Source organism: Lathamus discolor, chromosome 13, assembly GCF_037157495.1.
Source record: "Lathamus discolor isolate bLatDis1 chromosome 13, bLatDis1.hap1, whole genome shotgun sequence".
NCBI classification, from domain to species: Eukaryota; Metazoa; Chordata; class Aves; order Psittaciformes; family Psittacidae; genus Lathamus; species Lathamus discolor.
In genome coordinates this window covers 4,416,492-4,435,138 of record NC_088896.1, presented here as the reverse complement: position 1 = coordinate 4,435,138, position 18,647 = coordinate 4,416,492, and the positions used below count along the sequence as shown (strand labels likewise).

Sequence of the window (18,647 nt, the reverse complement as noted above, 5' to 3'; positions counted from 1 at the left end):
CATTTCAAGTGAATTACAAACTTTCCTCCCCAAGTTTTCCAAACCCAAGCCTTCAGCCAACATCCAATTCACAGAAATTCACTCCATTCATATTAACCCTGTACGATTATAACTACTATTTTTATTTTCTCCCATTTTTATCGCAATTAACATCACACAAAGTAAGAAAACATCAGCACTCTTACTCAACCGGCACCCACCAGCCCAGCCACCATCTTGAATGCGGGTAGCGAGCCGCCATCTTGGGCGAGGCTCTCCTTGCTCCACTCACACACAAGGCCCAAGGGAAGCAACCCAGGCGAAGGCTGATTTATCCGCTTTCGGTGCCCTCATCCAAAATGGCCACTGGCGCTTCCGATCCTCCTTAAGGCGGGCGTCGCGCCGGCGCTCCTTAGTTTACTCTGAAAGTGCTTTATGGGCCGGGGCAGCAGGAAGCGGAGCCGCCCGGGTGTTCCATTCAAAGGGCGTCCATGTGGGTGTGCTGCTGCGCGCCCCGAGCAGGTACCGCCGGCGGGGTGAGCTGAGGGGGCGAAGGGGTCCGACCGCCCCGGGGCGGGCTGAGGCGTAGCCTGCTGGTGGGGTCTGTCACGGGAAGATGCAGTGGGCGCTGTGGAGAGCAGCGCTGCATCACCCCAACAGGGAGCCATCGCTGCCCCCCTGCTGTGCTGAGGGAAGCACCGGAGGGGTGGGCTGCGGGAGCGGCTGCCCCCTCGGCCCGGCTGGGATGCGGCTTGTACGGGCGAGCCTCAGCCGAGGGCCCCGGTTTACCCCATGCCGGGGGTAAGCCCGAGGTTTGCTCTGGATTTGGCAGCGCGGTGCAGGTACTCTGAGCACTCGGTGGTGCGGAGACCTGTTAGTGCTCGGCTGCGGGGAGACGGGTGCGGAGAGCGCCGAGCATCGTCCTCACTTGATGGATGCTTGTAGCTGCCAAGGTGCGCGTTTGGTGGCTTTTGCTAAATCATCAATCGAGAGCTCGGAGGAAGTGTGTGAATGGTTGGTTTGGTGTTGAAGATCAGTTCAATGCCGCACTAAATAAATTCAAGTGAGATTAGCAGCCCCCAAATACCTAAAAACACCTAAATACTGTACAACTGACTGGTGGAGTTTATGCCTTCACTTAAAGGTGCGTTTGTGACTTATTTTAAGTGTAACTTTTAAGAAGGTGCTTGGAGCAAGCTGCTCCAGTGGAAGGTGTCCCTGTCCATGGCAGGGGTTGGAACTGGATGAGATTTAAGGCCCCTTCCAACCCAAACCAGTCTGGGATTCTATGTTTTTTATTCCCTGAGGCACCTTCTGTGCAAGCAGCAGCCTCTGTGCGAGATGATGCTGTTGACTTTGAGGGTCCAACATTAAGCCAATATTGGTGTTTGCATGATTGCACTTTGCTGAATGAATATGGGGGAGGGAGATGTTATATCAATGTTTGCATTAATGGATTTAATTGGTATGTGAATTATGTTTTAAGTAGTGTTATAAATTGAGACCACAACGGATCATATTCCAATTAAAATTTTATTAATTGTAGCAAGTAGAATATGAGCAAAGACAGCGCTGGACGACAGGGGAGTCTGCGCTCCGCCAACTGCCATGTTGAATATTTCAAACAGCCCCTTTTTATACATTTTTTACTTCTTTGTTCATGAAATAGTGGAAGTACTCTGCGCATGCTTCAGTTGTTGTTAGGGGGTAGTTCCCTGCCTCCTGGTGATCGATGAGACCAAGGTGAGAAGTCTTCCTCCTTTGATCCTTCATCCATATGTCTTTGCAGGGAGTTGTTAGTCTTATCTCTGCCAGTTCCTGGGACATCTTGTGGCTATCTTATCTTGGCCAGCTGTGTTTTATCTCTGTCAGTTCCTTTACATTTGGCTTAACATATATCTTAATAAACAATACACTAGTCTATAGTTTCTCACATGGAACATCTTATAGCTATCTTTAGGCAACATCTACTATGTTTGCATAAGCGATAAGCGATTGCGGTTGGCGACTGTTAGTCTATGTAAGCTGTGTCCGGTGACTGTTTGAGTAAGCAATTTCATACTTTTTATTGCCTAACCTTTACATTGGGCTTAACATAAATCCTAATAAACAATATCCTAATTTATAGTTTCTCACAATCCCCCCTTTTTCTTTTATCCTATTATTGTTTATTAGATGCTGCTTTCATTTTCAGAATTGTAAGCCAACCTTTTTCCACACTCCCAACATTTATCATAACACTCACAAGGTAATTCCTTACAATCACAGGTATATTTTTTACGTGGCATGACACATTCACAACAATCTTCATCCTCATCAATAGATACACTCTTATATTTTACCCCAGATCTCGTAGTTAAAATAAGCAGTTTAGCTATGTCAAACCGTTCTCTAATAAAGTGTAAAATATAGCGTAATATACAAGGCCCAAATATAAGTCCCAGAATCAACATGATAAGCGGTCCTGCTAGAGCAGACAACAAAGTGGTTAGCCAAGGTGAGACATTAAACCAGTTTTCATACCATGACCTGCTCGCCTCACAATCTTTCTTACGTTGATTTAACCTTTTCCGGAGTTCTACATTAAGGTTGTACAGGGAATTCAGGTTGTCCCGTCCCAGTGAAAGTGGTTATCACTTTGGATGTTTCTCAGGATATTAATTCCCACTTTAATGGTTCATGCGGGTTTCCATTTGCTTGGGTTATTATCAATAACAAAACTAATGGTATACCAGGAAAAAGGGTGTCTGTCAATTTTGCCAATTTAAGTATATTTTTACCAGTCCTGGGGAAGTTCGGCCATTGCTGGTTTTGCATCCCATTGTTCTGGTTCTTTTCTCCACAGTTTATTCCTCCTCTGCCTCGCCCGTCGACTCGGTTGCTTCGAGCCACGGGGTGTACCATCTTCTCGGCAGCAAGGGAATTCTTCAGGAGAACAGCTGTTTCGGGCTTTCTGCCTGTTTACATAGGCTTCCCACTTTGCAGCCTTAACTAATGGGGCAAAGCAAGATACAGTTAGTACTTCCCTTCTACACTTTATAATCAAAATTTCGGCTATAAAGGGGACTGGTTCATTGGAGTGGTAACAATAATATTGAGGGTTTATTCCTTTGGCAAAAATCTCCCACCACTCATGGGATTCCCAAATAATTTCTTGTTTTAGACTCTAATTGTTTTAATTTCCACACAGTGAGAGTTCTTTGGATTTTCCAACACTGTGTGCAAACTCCTATTGGAGGGCATCCACATTCATAGTGTGTCCACCATTTATCCTGACATACCTTACACCTAAAACAAGCAAATGGATAACAATTGCAATTCAAATTATTACACCTAATTCGTATATCTAGAGTACATACATTATTTACATCAGCATATCTTCTATATTCACTATTGTGTGGTTGCATAAGTTTAGCAATTTCCTTCAGCACACTTTGTACGCTTCCATATATAATAGAAAAGAGGAGAAATAATTATAGCAAATATAAACAGCAATACACACTTTATACCAAAAGATAATGCGGCAAAATAATTAAATAAAGTTTCTATTATTACGTTATCTTTTCAGGGTTATCTTGGTGTCCCCTGGAGTACTGATTACTTTCCAGTGGGGTCTCGTCACTGGGCCTTTAATGCGACTGGCTCCATTATTTTCTGGCCATTAAACAAATAATGTCCCAAATATTTCACTTTTTCCTCCACAAATTGTAACTTTTCTTGTGATACCCGTAGGCCCTTTTGTGCAGGAAAGTTTAGAAATCGAATGCTTTCTTTTCTTACATCCTCCTTATTATTCCCTGCTATGAGCAGATCATCTACATACTGTAACAGCACGTTCCCCGTTTGTACCTGGTATTCTTTTAAGAGCTCTTCCAGGTATGTTTGTAGCCCATATCCCTGGGAATACCTGATCCAGTATATTTTCAATCTGACTTCTCCCTCGACATGATTAGTGATCAAAATTAAGCTTTTAACCTCTCTATATACTGTTGGTCCTTTACTTTTAAAGTGATCTCGCCTCCTTTGAAAGTAATGGTTGCTCCCAAGTGTTCTAACAAATCTCTCCCCAAAAGAGCTTTTGCGGAGTTAGGCATATACAAAAACTTACGGATGCCCCATTGTTTTCCCAATTGATATCTTAGTAGTTTACAAAAATAAGCCTTTTCACCTTGGCCAGTCGCCCCTTTTATCATCATATAATCGTCCCCAAAGGTATTAAAGCTTTGTTTAAAACTGAATACATTGCACCTGTATCAACCAAAAATTCCATTATAACCAGTGGATCTGCTAGGGAAGATTCCCCTGGTCCCGTCAGCCTAGTTCCAATTCAGTCACCCGAGCCACCCCATGGCACTCCCACTAGGGTAGTCTCACTCCCAGCGTCCAAACTCCTCATAGCACTTACACCGATCCGGTTCCACAGAAGAGGAGGTTACTCCCCCACTTCTGTCCGACATTCGTCCTCCACCAGTTTCAAAGCAACCAGCGCAGCCGTGGCTGTAGCACGACCCAGCTTTTTCTTTTCTACCTATTTCCAATTCCTATACACTCTCCATGCTCAAACACAGGAACTGCGGCAGCTTCCCTCCTTTCCCCTTTGGTTTTCCCTTTTTTATTTATTTATTTATTATTTTTCACAGGTGCTCACCCTGCTCTGCAGGGGTTACAGATGCCTGCCTCTGCAACAGCACTTCTGGTTTAACCCCTTCTTAACCCTGAATGTGAATGTGCTGCTTGTTGCCAGTGACAGCAATTTCCTCCTCCTTATCAATATCTGATAGGACAGAGGCAGAGGGTGCTCCTTTCGGAGGTACCTGTGATATATAATTTTCTTGATGACTGTCCCAATATCACAGGCTGAACAACATCTCTCCATCTTAGCTTTCTGTTTTTCCTTGTCCTTTTCCAAAACCAAAATTAGGGATCTGGCAGAGTTATATTAATTTCACATTCTGTCTGCCACTCCAGGTGCTTTCTTAAAGTGAAACATATCTGCATACATTACTTCATTGCATTTTCTTGGCCACCTCAAAACCAACATAAATTGTAAAAAAATGCATTAAAATTCAGAGTTCCATTTTTAGGCCATTTTTCCTGATTTTCCAAAGTTTATAAAGGCCACCATTGATTACAATATTTTACCAATGTTTTCTTGTTTACCGAGCCCCCAGAAGAACCTCCCAGTTCTTTCCAATGTGCCAAAATGTAACCCGATGGGCTTTTCTTCAGAATTCCCTTGTTTTGACCGGCTCCCTTTTCAAACAATCTCTTACAAATCTCTATAGCTTCTCTTTCCCGGTGCTCTGCAAATGCACTTAAAATATGAGAGCACCCACACACAAGTTTTATGATATTCTCAGGGGATTCAGTAAGATAGTATCTCTGGGTTCTGCAGATCAACTCCCCTGTCGTTAGAACATAGTTTCAGTTCCAGCAAAATTTACACTGCCCTAGTATCCACAGCAGGTTCCACTGTTCAAAACTTATTATGCACTCATATGTCAGGTTACGAAGGTTTTCCTAATATCCCCCGTTGATTGTCCCAAAAAGAGAGACATTAATTGTTGTATTCCCATTTTATTTTTATTTTTTTTTTTTTTTTTTTTGTAACCACATCTTCTCAAATTTTCTTTGATACCTTTTATAAACCCTTTCTCAGTTTTTCATTCTAACTTCTCGGAAGTCCGCCAGGATTTTGTGGCTTTTCTCCACAAAGTAATCTTTTATTTCTGGTCACCGATTAGATAATTATAATTTTCTACCTGGCAGTGTTTTGTAGACACCCCGAGCAGTATCTGCCCCACCGCTGTCCTGAGTGGCAATATCCACGTGAAATGCCACCTGTCACATACAGTTACACTCCTACAAGGCACATACTCTCACAGGGCATATAGGAAATTCCCTTGCCCTTGTATTTCGTAAAGTTATCCACTGCGGGACGGGTAGCCGGACCTTCCCCCGCTTTCTGAGCTGATACACAGACAAGACACAGGACATAAAAACATAAACGCTTCGTCCGTCTCCGGCCGCTCCCCTCGCGGAGACACGGAACCGCGGATTAGGACTCCACACTCGCTTCGTAGCTACGCTACGTCTCAGTCACACAGAAACACATGGGATCCCACACACTCACGCTATGGTTCCGCTTGCCCTTCTCCTGCTTCCTATACGGTCATTAGCAGGTCCGCCCTGGCTCCCAAAACTTGGGATGCAGCGAAAACCCGGGCTCGCCCGATCCGCCTCCAGGATCGCTTGCAGCCGCGCTATCGGTCGACGAGCCCCCCAGCTTGCAAGCCCTACCTGCCAAGGGGAACTCCGCTGTGCACCAGACGTCTCTGCACGCCTTACCAGCAGCCCCGGCCACGCGTATGCCCTACAGGCCCCCCAAAGTACCTAAATTCCAAGCATACCGCCTCTCCGCAGCCGGCGCAGGTCGCTGTCTGTCCCCGCAGTGAGCGGATGAGAAGCGGAGCTCCCCCAGGCAAGCGGCCTGGGGGGGCTTAGGATATCCGCTCCTCACCCGATCCTGCAGCCGAACAGAGGCCTCCTGGCTGGCTCGCCAAATTGATATGCAGATTGACTCCACAACTCGTTAAAGTTGTAAAGTAGGTGTGCTTTATTCAGCGCTGAGGTGCATGGGGATCGTTCCTCCAAAGTATGCACACCCAGGGTCGTTTTTCCTTTACATTTATTCCCTTATGCCTATACATATTTAGTATCTGTCCCCGCTTCATGTTATACCTTCTTTTTCTTTTGTTTAGTTTTTTTTTTTTGTTTGTTTTTTTTTTTTTTTTTTTATCTCATTCAGCGGGTAAAGTCTAGCTCCCAGTCTTTTTAGCCACACTTCAGCATATTGACTCTCCTCAGGGTTAAGGGGTTTTTTATTATTAACCCAGAGGTTTAATTGCTGTCTTACCCAATCTTCTTCTGACCCATATACTGGCCAAAAAAAAAAAAAAAAAATTTTTAAAAATCTTCTTCCCTCCCCATATCTTAGTACAATATTCTATCGTTTTTTGCTTATCTTCCCCTAAGGTTCCAGGGAGACATCTCCAATTGTCTAAGATATATGCCAGAGGGGTATTCTTAGGTACAGTGGGTACCCATCCCATGGGAGTCGAAGGCTTGCTGCCCTTCGCCCCCATCTTCTGGAATATCTCCGAACACGCACTCACTCGCTCCCCCTTGTTCCTGGCCCAGTCCCTCGCGGGAGATGGGAACCGCAGTACTTAAGGGTCCACACTCGCTTGGTTCAGTATATCGAACCTCTCACTCGTTATATTCCAGGAAACCCAATCCCGCCCGAACGGTAAACCTGCGAACAATCTCTGCCGTGAACAATTTCACTCTGCAGTCCTCCGCCGCGAACTATTTCGCTCTGCGGAAAGTTTCGCAATATACTTACGCGTCCTGCGTCTTCGTCCGGACTCCCGTGCACAGAATTTTTATGGGATTTTACCGGTTCCTTCTTTGCTCATATTCTAGCATTTAGGTTCGTCGGTAAGGATGAGGTAAGCTGTTGGTCGCGGGGCCGCGAAATGTCGCGGGGCGCCCCCCCGGAGGACCAAAGCCCACCGTTCCTTATCCGAGTCACGGCACCAGAAATTGTTATAAATTGAGACCACAACGGATCATATTCCAATTAAAATTTTATTAATTGTAGCAAGTAGAATATGAGCAAAGACAGCGCTGGACGACAGGGGAGTCTGCGCTCCGCCAACTGCCATGTTGAATATTTCAAACAGCCCCTTTTTATACATTTTTTACTTCTTTGTTCATGAAATAGTGGAAGTACTCTGCGCATGCTTCAGTTGTTGTTAGGGGGTAGTTCCCTGCCTCCTGGTGATCGATGAGACCAAGGTGAGAAGTCTTCCTCCTTTGATCCTTCATCCATATGTCTTTGCAGGGAGTTGTTAGTCTTATCTCTGCCAGTTCCTGGGACATCTTGTGGCTATCTTATCTTGGCCAGCTGTGTTTTATCTCTGTCAGTTCCTTTACATTTGGCTTAACATATATCTTAATAAACAATACACTAGTCTATAGTTTCTCACATGGAACATCTTATAGCTATCTTTAGGCAACATCTACTATGTTTGCATAAGCGATAAGCGATTGCGGTTGGCGACTGTTAGTCTATGTAAGCTGTGTCCGGTGACTGTTTGAGTAAGCAATTTCATACTTTTTATTGCCTAACCTTTACATTGGGCTTAACATAAATCCTAATAAACAATATCCTAATTTATAGTTTCTCACAGTAGGATGTGTTGTTGCTAAAATACTACCAGATTTCTGCAGTGATCTTATTTGGTAGCTTGTTGATGGATTTTTAGGTTGCAGGCAGGAGAAGGCTTTGTATGGGCAGAAATATTTTCCGGTATATTGAGATCAAATTCAGGAATCATTTGGTAATTAAAACCTGACGCTTGGCATCCGGAGGAGATGGAGTGTGTCTTATGTATAAGTGGTTTTTGTCTCTTTCGGTTTCACATTCTCTCGGATGTGTTGCTGCGGGATTAAAATCAAAGTCATCTGTGCTTTTTCTTTAGCTGAAGAGACTGGGCTAAGTTTGCTTTATTAAATGGAAGAAAAAAACCAATCCCCTGGAACTTTATATCTAAACTAGGCGGTCGGTACAGAATTGCAGAGTGTCATGTAGGATCTAAGAACAGCAAGGTCACTGAAGGAATAAAATGTTCTTACCCTGGGCATCTTTTATAGTCTAGATTAAGACTCAGTAAGTCCTGAAAAATGTTGGGAATGGAGTGTTGGAGTCAGCAGTCATTTTGAAGTCTCACTTGTGAATTTTTTCTGCCCAGTCAGGTTTCATGAGTCAGTCTGGACTGTTGGGAGCTTTTTCTGAAGATGTACATGTTGGTTGAAAGCCGCACGAGTTCCTATCTTCATCTGAAGAGGTGCCCTGGCATCCGCTCTTGGTCTCTCTTTGTTGGTAAGACCATAAGGTTCCTCAGTTTATTTCGGAGCTTGCCGTAAGGGAAGGGGATTGTAATAAATTCCTGAAAGAGCTTCTAGGAAGAGATGCCTGTCTTTCAGGCATCTTTCTTTCAAGAACAGGCATCATCACACTTTGAGCTTTCCATTAGTGTAGCCACTGAATGAGTCTGTAGTCTTCTCTGCATGGTCGTTTCACTGTGAGAGTGATAGTTTTTCAGTCTGTCATCTGCAGAACCTCAGAGGCTCACGGACGGAATTTTAAGGCAGTTCTGGAAGATCAGGAAAAGAAAGTTTATTGCAGTGTAAGTGTGACGCTTCTCAAGGGGGATGCATACTTACACTGAGAAACATCTAGGCTTCAGAAATGGAAAAACCTCCAGTGCAGCGATGCTGTGGCTAGATCTTGTGTGTGATTGACAGTGAACGCTTAACAGTGCTGCATGTAATAGGAAGTCAGACAGGATGTTGTGAAAGGCATCTGTTTTAAAACACTACTGAAAACGCAGAAAGGAAAATGGATTTAGTACAACGTACTTAGGCTGCACTGAGAGAACTGGTGGGGAAAAGGTGCCATATTCTTTTTTCTAACAGACCAGATCTCATTGCAGTAACACTCCAACCTTGTCATTGCTTTCAGTTATGTCATCTTGTCAGGCTTGTCACTGAGACAAGATCTTTGCAGTTGCAGCAGCCCTCTGGGGTGTGAGGTACTCTTTCACTGCTTCCTTCTCAGTGGGAGAAAGGACCTGGCAGCTTCTGACACAGCTTGATCACACAAGTTTTCTTTTGGCTCCACAGAGCACATAGAGGGAAAGAATAAACCTTGCAGTGTTGGTGAGCACACTGAGTTATACTGCGCTCGAGAGGAAGTGTGGCGTAATGGGTAGATTGAGAGTCCCTCTGATGTTCTGTTCCCAATTCTGTCACCACCTTTTTCATTCCGACCTCAGCCCCTGTGCTTTTAGTGTCGTGCAGAACAGGAGGCTCAGAGCAAAAAAAACCAAGCTGACTCTTTCATATAGTGATGGATATCGCAATCACATTTGTCCCTATTTTGAGAAGTGATACATTTATGAATATTCATAATTTTATTGGGGAATTTTAGATGGTTTGAACTGCTCGTTTGTCCTAATTGTCTCCCCTCTCATCCTAGGAATAGCCTCCATAGGTTTGGCTGCTGCTTATTATAGTGCAGGTAATGGCCTATAATTTTATTTTAAAGAATTGTTTCCTGTTGATCTATTTTTCATGCTGATGTCTCCTCTCTGCAGCTTCTGTCTCGCCACAGAGGCAGTAGAGGTACCTATTGCTTTTTGTGGTATGAATATTAAAATGCAGTACTAATTGTTGCCTGTGTATGACTTACCATACTTCAATGCTCTATTTCTTACTTGGTCTCCCTTTCCATTTGCAAGAGTATTTTTAATGATGATATTTAGCACTCTGTGGCATTTTGTACTTTCAGTGTGTTTTGTAAATGTGATTAGCTGGTCCTCACAGCCCTCCTGGGAAGACATATAATGATTGTCTGCCACCATAATGAAATGATTACCTTGCCTTTGGTGGAAGTGCTCTGTTTCTCTGGAAACTGTTAAATCATCACTAGCAGAGATTACTCATACAAACACCTTTAGAGAACAGACACTATTGCTTCTCCCTGCAGCCCCTGCAAGAGCAGGCTGCACTGAATGCCAGGTATCCTGTTGATAGAATTTGTCCTGCAGGCTGACCTGTGATTCTTTTGCTCCATCCTGTTAACATCAAAATTTAAAACTTAATAATGTGTAGGAATATGCTACCAATATAACTAATGTTATTATTATTTAAAGAGCAAAGTCCAGTGAAAGCTGCTTGAGACACCAGCTAGATCAGCCTTTTTTAAAGACATTGCAACAAAGGTTTCTGAAACAGTACTCAGCACCATTCTACTGTCTTCAGTAAAAGCCTGAGTAAGCAAATTGTTTAGGTTGCTGAATGTTTTATGTCCATGTTTCCAGGACATAAAATGCAGATGTTTGTTTGCCAAGAGGCTTGACTGCTTCCTTTTATGAATAAACATTTGCCTCAGTGAATTTCCATTGTCCCGTATGCTTGTCCTCTGCAGCACAAATATTTGATGGTTGACAGCAGGTTGAGAGTTTTGTAGATGCCTTTGCTTTTAGAGAAGAGAAAGGTGTCTAGTGATGTTACAGCCTTGCCAACAATACATGTGCTTGGAGTCTTTGGAAAAATATGAGGAGTTTCTGTATTTTTGTACAGAGCTGTTAATCAGTTTGCCTTACAACTAAAGGCACAAATGTTGCATCAGAGAAACCCTTTTTCCTTTTGCTGCATTTAAAGGGAGCATGTTGATCTTAAAACTGACTGCTTGAATACCAAAGAAGGAAAAAACCCCTAAATTTGTGCTTTTTTTTTTTTTGCATTGTTCAGACAGCTTGTCCTGGAAGCTCTTCTATGTGGCTGGGTGTTTCTTTGTGGCAGCACAGAATCTGGAGCAGTGGGAGGTAAGATGTTGAACTCGGGAAATACGAGGTCGTGCAACTTTAAAAGCAGTTGGCAGATGCTGATTCCAGCAGCTCTGTGCTCTTGCTCTGTTCAAACAGACAAGTTGTGCTTTTGGTTTTGATGAAAGCCTTTGGGGTTGCTATACTAGAACTAGAATTAGGGCAATAATTCTTTCACTACACAAGCATGAATATGAAAAGCTAAAAATAAAGAGTTTTTTATAAGGGGAGAATTGCCACAAACAGTTTTGTGGCCTTTTCTTCTTCTTATATAGAAGAGACAGAAAAAATAGCACGCTTGGCTGCTAAAACATGATTTTGTGCTTACTTTCTTTCCAGCTAATGACAGAATGACCACTAAATAGGATAGATCTAACCTTCCAGAATACTCAGCTGTTTTCCACTGGGAAGAGAGTGTTTGTGAAGCTGATTTATCTGGTTTTTGATTGGTTGGGAGCTGGACTGAGAGCAGTAACCCATCATGTAGGCTTGTCACCTTGCTGACCTGAGTTGTCGTTAGAATAAGCAACCCACAGACATGAGGCATCCTTTTTTCATTGTCTGTCAGGGATGTTTTAAATCTAGTGTGAACCTGGCCCATATAGCACAACACTGGAATTTTGGTGGACTTAGTCACTATGTTAGTGAAAGGTGTAACTGGAACTTATGTTTACCGAATGCTTAAGTATAGGCCAAATGCATTCACCAGGAAACTCATGGAGAAAGAACTCCAAGTTAGTGTTCAAATTTGATTCCAGGCAATGTTCTTATTACATAAGGAACATGTCAGGAGGGGCAATGAAACCAGCTTCAATTTCCTTCTAGAGGTAACACCGGAGTTATGTTGAAGGGTTTTCAGTCTAATCGAGGAATGTCTCTAAAATAGCTATGTACTTTTCTGTTGCCAAGATTATTTTCCCATATAACTGTGATTGTTTTACTTTGAAGCACAGCTGCTGATGGTGTTTTTAAGAATATCTTCTTTTTTTTTTATATATTTTTTACAGGAAGCTGTATTTGATAAGAACAAGGGAACTGTCTGCTTAAAAACATTCAATCTTTACAAAAAAATACTAACCCTTTCCAAAGGAGGCCATGAGCAAGGTGAGAAAGCAGTATGTGGTAGCAAGTGTGATGAGCAGACAGAAGAAATGCATACATGCCTCTTCAATAAGATTCTCTGGAGTTCTGTACTCAAATTAGTCGCATCTGTTTCCAGATCTGCTTTGTTCATAAGCAGCAGATTTTAATCATAAGCCTGTTTGGACCCAAATGCTTTTTCTGGTTAGGGTGCTGAATGCATCATGTTATTTTAATCCAAGGCTTCCACATTGCTTTCCATAATAGTCTTAGCCATTCCTTTGGGATGTTAATGTGCAGGTTTGCTTTTCCCTTGGCTAGCATGCTTTGCAGGTGGGACTGGTGGAAAAACTTAAAATTTGGATCTAGGAGTTGAGATTTCTGTTATCTAATCTGATTTTGATAGCAGACAGATCTTTAGAGATCATATGCAAACAGGCATGTTATATCCTGCAGAGATAAAATATGCATTTAAAACAGCATATGAAGTAGGTTCAGCTTAATGCAGTATCTTATTTCTCTTGAGCTTCCTGTTAGAGTAGCGTATGTTGAAGTCTAATGTGTGACTTGGTTGAATCACTGTGAGACAGGAGCTCTGTTGCAAACTGAAGTAAGATCCTCTTCAGTGTCAGATTTTTTTGATCCTACTTGCTAGTCTAAGTCAAACCAACTCTCAATATACTTAGAAAACTGGCAAAATTTGCAGTGTCTGTAAGCTGTATTGGCTTTTAAACTAAGAGAGGGAGAAAAGGATGTTTAATGTTTCTGAACTTTTCTTTAGGGTATGTTTTTCTTTAGGGTATGTTTTTAAGTATATCTCTTCCTGAGAGGTTATTTGGTAATATGTTTCAAGTACCATTAATGTAGGGATGCAGAGATCAGCAGATGCTCTTCACAGTTAAATATTCCAGTATTTGTTCAGTCTCAGTAAACTGAACGCATATTTAGCTACTCTGTACAGAAACATGGTTAAACTGTCATCAAAGTGGGAGGCATAGGTAATAAACTAATGGTCCCCAGTTCCTGAGAGGCAGTATATCTTGTTCATTAGGGTCTATACCAGCTGATATGTGCTGTAGCATCTCCTGATGCTGATATGTGTGATAGCAGTGTTTGTTTTGCCTGAATAGATCAGCAATTGCTTGCTCTTGCAGGACTGCCCTGGTTATATGAGATCAGAGCAATAGCACTGAAGAGCATGTAGTCCCAGTGGTGCAACTCACCAGCCGCAGTGCTGAGGATTTACTGTCATGCTGATAGACTATTTTGTTTCCCACATGTGTTTACAGTAGTGGCTGCACTGAACGAGATCCGAGATGTGAACGTGGAAGAGGAGACGGTGCGGTATTTCGGGAAGGGTTATGTCGTTGTGCTCCGCTTTGGCACTGGATTCTCACACCCGCTGACTCAGAGCGCAGTGTTGGGCTGTAGAAGGTGCGCTGGGGACTTTTCGTTACTGCAAATGTGTGAGGTGGGAAGTACCAGTCACATGGGTCGGTAATTGCCAGCTAATGAGACTCATCTTAGCTCAGTTTTCATACTTGCTGATGTGACTTCGTGTTATTCAATTTTAACTTTTCTAAACCCTTTAATGCTTTCAGTTGCAGACTTTTGGGTACCACTGTCTCCCATCAGGAGACTGATTGTATTTAGATATCCAAGATCCCTTTGGTGCTGCATGTCTGCTGCAGCTACCCTCACTACCTCAGCTGTGCAGTTGCAGAGGGGATTAATTCAATTCTATTCAGTGTATTTATCAGTTAACATAGGATTTATTTTAAGTATTGATAATAGGAATCTTGCAGCAGGAACTGTGGGGAAAAGGTTTGATTTGTTCTGATATGGAAGTGATGGTGTGGCTTGATATGCCTTCACTGTTGAGATGATGTCAATCATGCTTTATGTCATGCTTGACTCTCCCTTCAAGCAGTTACTCTCAAGAATTAGCATGCCTGTTCTTGTTTCGTCTACAACACAGTTCCACTAACTTTTACATTGTTTCTTCTATTCCACAGTGATGTGGAAGCCATTGCCAAACTCATTACTAGTTTTCTGGCACTGGACAGAGTAGAGAGCCAACAAGATCTCTCTCAGAGCAGCGAAACAGAGGCTAGTGATGCAGATGAACCACACGATACCTATTAATAGTCATCATGAGCTGAAGAAAGCAGAGGCTTTTGAACATCTGGAAAATATACTGTTTGTTCTTCAGAAAAAAAATCCCTCAACTTTGACCTGGGCATTTCTCTACATGTGCATTTACAGTGGGGGGAATCTGTCTTAGGGTACCTCATTAGTGCTGAACTGCTTTGAGATCTGTACTCCCAGTACTGCTGTTGGAGAGTCCAAAGCAAATTGTGTTTTATGTGCTCCTTTGCCTTAGTTCCTGCTCGTGGGCACTGCTGGCTTTTGAACTCAAACTTGTCTAGGAGTAAGTTAGTAATGAGTTGGCTTGAAATCATTTATTACTTTCCCACTGATGAAGTGGAGATACAGATGTAAACTTCGACGTAGTGCAAACATCTGCTGCAGATATGTGAAATGTAGAAGAGCTGAATTTGTAACTATCACACTGCTGTGAGGTTGATACTGAAATGTTGCAAATGACTGAATGTATTGCTGAATTGGTTTTAGGCAACTTCATATATGCAGTTAGGTGATGCAGAATAGTGGCACTTTCATAGTCTCTGCTACTGACTTGCCATTAGATACCAGTGGAAATTGAAGTCTGACTGTCTTGGAATTGGAAACATCAGTTTGACCTTGTTACATTCTCTCTTCTCCTGCACTTTCCAAGGAGCTGCAAACAGTAAAGAAAAAATGGTCACGGTGATGTTTCAACATCTTCAGGATGTTGTAGCTTAATCCTGTTCTGCTTCTCTTCTGGGCATAGTCTAGCCCAAGGCAGAATAACCTTTTTCTAAACTTCCACATTTACTATTTTAACTGTGTATTTAGAAAGGAAGAACACATCTGTTACTTGAGGGAGGGAAGAAACTGATGTGAAACATGGTCTGGTTTTGTTTAGTATTTCCCCACTTGAAATGATACCTTTTTTTTTTTTTTTTATGATAGCTGGGATAGATTTAATGTTTGGTTTGCTCCCATGTTTTGCTCTGGGTGTTTAGTGTCCTCTCTTCTGACCAATGGTTTCACAAATAGTTAAAATACGAGTCTTCCAAGATACTTTTTGAAGTTAAAGCTACCTCTGTTAGTCCACATCTTCTGTCTAGAACTAAAACTCCACCATGCCTATATCAACATGTGAGTACAAGAAGAAAGGAACCTTCTGCAAAGAGCTGAAGGTTCCTTCAGCATGCTGAAAATGCTGGTACTAAAGTTCACTAGGTTTTATTTAGGAATTGTGGGGTCTTAAGACCTGAATTAGAAAATACATGGTTACTTCTAGGAGATCTGAATGGGGTACAAGATAACTGCATGGTCTGACTTCATGTTTGGCCAGAGCAAATGTCTTCTGGTAGCAGCTTCTTCAGAAGTTAAAAGAACTGAGTTCTTGTTTCTAGGCACTCTACCTCTATGGAAGAGAAAGCTATGAAAAGTTTTCGGCAGAAGCTATGTCCTGTTGAGTTACAGCTATATCTGAAACCAAGCACATGCTTATCTGACCAAAGAACAGGTGGTACCAAGATTCCATGTCCAGGTACTTAGAGCTAGTATGTCAGCTGTGAGACAGAGATGCTCTTACTGCCAGTCTGAATGGGTAATAAAAGTGAAACGGGAATTCTTTATTTAAATCTACTGTGAGATACACCCTAAGTATGTATCTACATCCTTGTCTTAGGAGAATGAGGCTGGGAATATGGAGCTTTTAAACCACAGTGTAGAATGAGAATGTTGGATTTTCTAACGACTTCCAGTAAGAAATAGTGAAGAAACTAGAGTATTTAATGGCATAATGTAAGCAAAAGGGCTCAACCTGCAGATAACCACTGCTTTGAGCAGGGGCATTTAGAGGGAGTACATTGTAGAGATGTGCAGTGCACTTAAATTCTGAGCCTGCAGATTTGATCGTGGATGAAAGTGACAAAATTACCTGCATTTGATCTTGGCTATACTGGGTTTCTTCTGTATTTCCATGAGAACTAACATTCTGTGGAAGATAGAAACCACCGTGGTTTTCCAGTTAAAAATTAGCTTTAGAAAGGTACATCTGTTGATCTAAACCTGTGCTGCATTGTGTGCCCTGCTGCTGCTGAGCTCTTTTGTGCATCTCGTGTTGGTAACATATATACTTATGGACTATGCAAAGACTAAAACAATGTAAGGAAAATTCTGAATCCCTGGAAAGGGGGATGACCTATAGTAAGATAGAACTTTGCTTGAAATACATCTGTGTAATAAGTTGCATTTTGAGTTGACATCCAGTGATCATCTCTGAAGATGTTCTGTAGTGTCCCACTTACACCTCAGTCCTCAGATGGATGGTAGGCAGGAGGGGGATGCCTGCTGGTGTGTACTGTGTTGAGTATTTTGACTCCTCAGCCTGTCATTTGGCACAGCTGGTGTAATCCTCTTGCGCCATTTCCACTTTGCTGTGACAGCTCTGCTGTACAAACTAGCAGTTTCAAATGGGAACCTGAGTGCTGTACATGAAGGGAGACTGAGTAAAGTCTTTGAATGCTGAGGGTTCTGCCTGTGGGCTGTATGTAGGGCACTGCTGGCTGATGAATATAACTAGGAGCAGGTAAAGAATGTCTTGTCTCGGTAATTGGATGATGCTGTATGTGTATGTATATCACAGGCTGGTATGTTTTCTCTGGATCCAGGTTTTGAGCTTCCTGTCTTCAAAAGCCTTGTTTCTTACAGTTAGAACAGCCAGATATTCATGTTTTGCAATAACTGTGTGCATGAAAAATTAACTTGCAAATTGCCATTAATGTGGATTTGGTTACGGCAATGCCTGTGGACTTCTCAAGTTGAAGGAACTGTTGAGAGCAGCAGATGCTAACCCAGAACAAGTTCTTTTCTTACCTCTATCCACTAGTACTCTCTGATCTTCATGCCACACCACTATTCTGCCGAAGGCTTTTTTGGATGGTTTTTCTCAATTCTCTTGGGCCTAGCAAATAAGAAGGCCCAGTAAACATAGTGCCTGATGTAAGGTGGCTTGTACTAAAAGGAATGATGGGAATGACTAGTTTGGATTAGGAAAATTAGAAACTTATAGAAGAGCGTTACAGGGATGTATTAACTTCTTGCCTCTCAGGCTGCCTGGTGACTAGAGCCTGGACAGCTGTAGTTCATATGACTTATAAATGACTTGAAAACCTATGTAACAGCCCTTAGGTTAGATCTAAAGCTCTGCCCCGTAAAACTTACACTTTCTCTTCTATCCTTTACTATAACTGTATGGGAAGTGCCACTTGGCAGGTGCTTCACCTTCAGCTTGAAAAGTGCATTTGGAGTTTCTTGCATGCATGGGATCGGGTGGATCATGGCCTTAGCTGTTGCACTGAGCAACAGCTAGACTGCATGTTATACGCAGGGAAAAGCTGTATTTAAGCTAGAATCTAATATGCTGGTATTTCACAAATTGAGGTATTCCAGTAAGTTGGATCAATTCCTCAAAGGTAATGGAAGTATTTCTCCTGTATCGCTGATACCTGCCTCTTGTGCTGTATTTATGAAGTTACACATATACCAAAAACTAAGCTGCCTTACATAGTAAATCGTGCTAGTTCTAACACTGTAGCAGACTGCAGAGAGGCAAAAATGTTAGGAAAATGTTTAGAAACTGCTTTGCTACTGCAAAATTGCAGAGCCTTCTATAGTGTCTTTTTATAAAAACCTGTGCATTGAGAAAACCAACTTTGATACTTTTTGTGTCACTGTAGCATTTTAGATTGTTTTTAATTAAAATGGACTAAAATATTAATGGCTGTCTGAATTACTGCTTGGCACAGATCTACTGAAGGAGTTAATGGCTGGAGGACAGGGTAAAGGAAGCCCAAATAACTAGCTTTTTACTGACTCTGCTTTCACTTTTGCAGCAGTCCAGCTTTCAATTTCATCTAAGCTGATACATCCAACTTTCCACAGGTGAATGTATTTCTGTTCCCCCCCTTTCAACCAAACCAACATGCTGCATGCAAAAAAAAGCAGGTTTCCACA

At 42.3% G+C, this 18,647-nt stretch overlaps 1 protein-coding gene across 4 annotated transcripts; it reads left to right on the top strand.

The window, feature by feature from the left end:
* Window positions 1-246: 246 nt before the first annotated feature.
* Window positions 247-18,411, top strand: LOC136021455 (cytochrome b-245 chaperone 1). Of its 4 annotated transcripts, none has more exons than XM_065693697.1 (7): window positions 247-501; window positions 8,800-8,926; window positions 10,085-10,126; window positions 11,362-11,435; window positions 12,443-12,539; window positions 13,805-13,949; window positions 14,531-18,411. In XM_065693697.1, exons 2-7 carry the CDS (start codon window positions 8,842-8,844, stop codon window positions 14,658-14,660), a joined length of 573 nt encoding a protein of 190 aa, XP_065549769.1. In that variant the 5' UTR covers window positions 247-501; window positions 8,800-8,841; the 3' UTR covers window positions 14,661-18,411. The 4 variants fall into 4 exon arrangements, with proteins under 4 accessions (XP_065549769.1, XP_065549768.1, XP_065549770.1 ...); XM_065693696.1 differs by having other exon boundaries at window positions 248-501; window positions 8,796-8,926; XM_065693698.1 differs by lacking the exon at window positions 247-501 and adding an exon at window positions 612-932 and having other exon boundaries at window positions 8,796-8,926.
* Window positions 18,412-18,647: the final 236 nt, after the last annotated feature.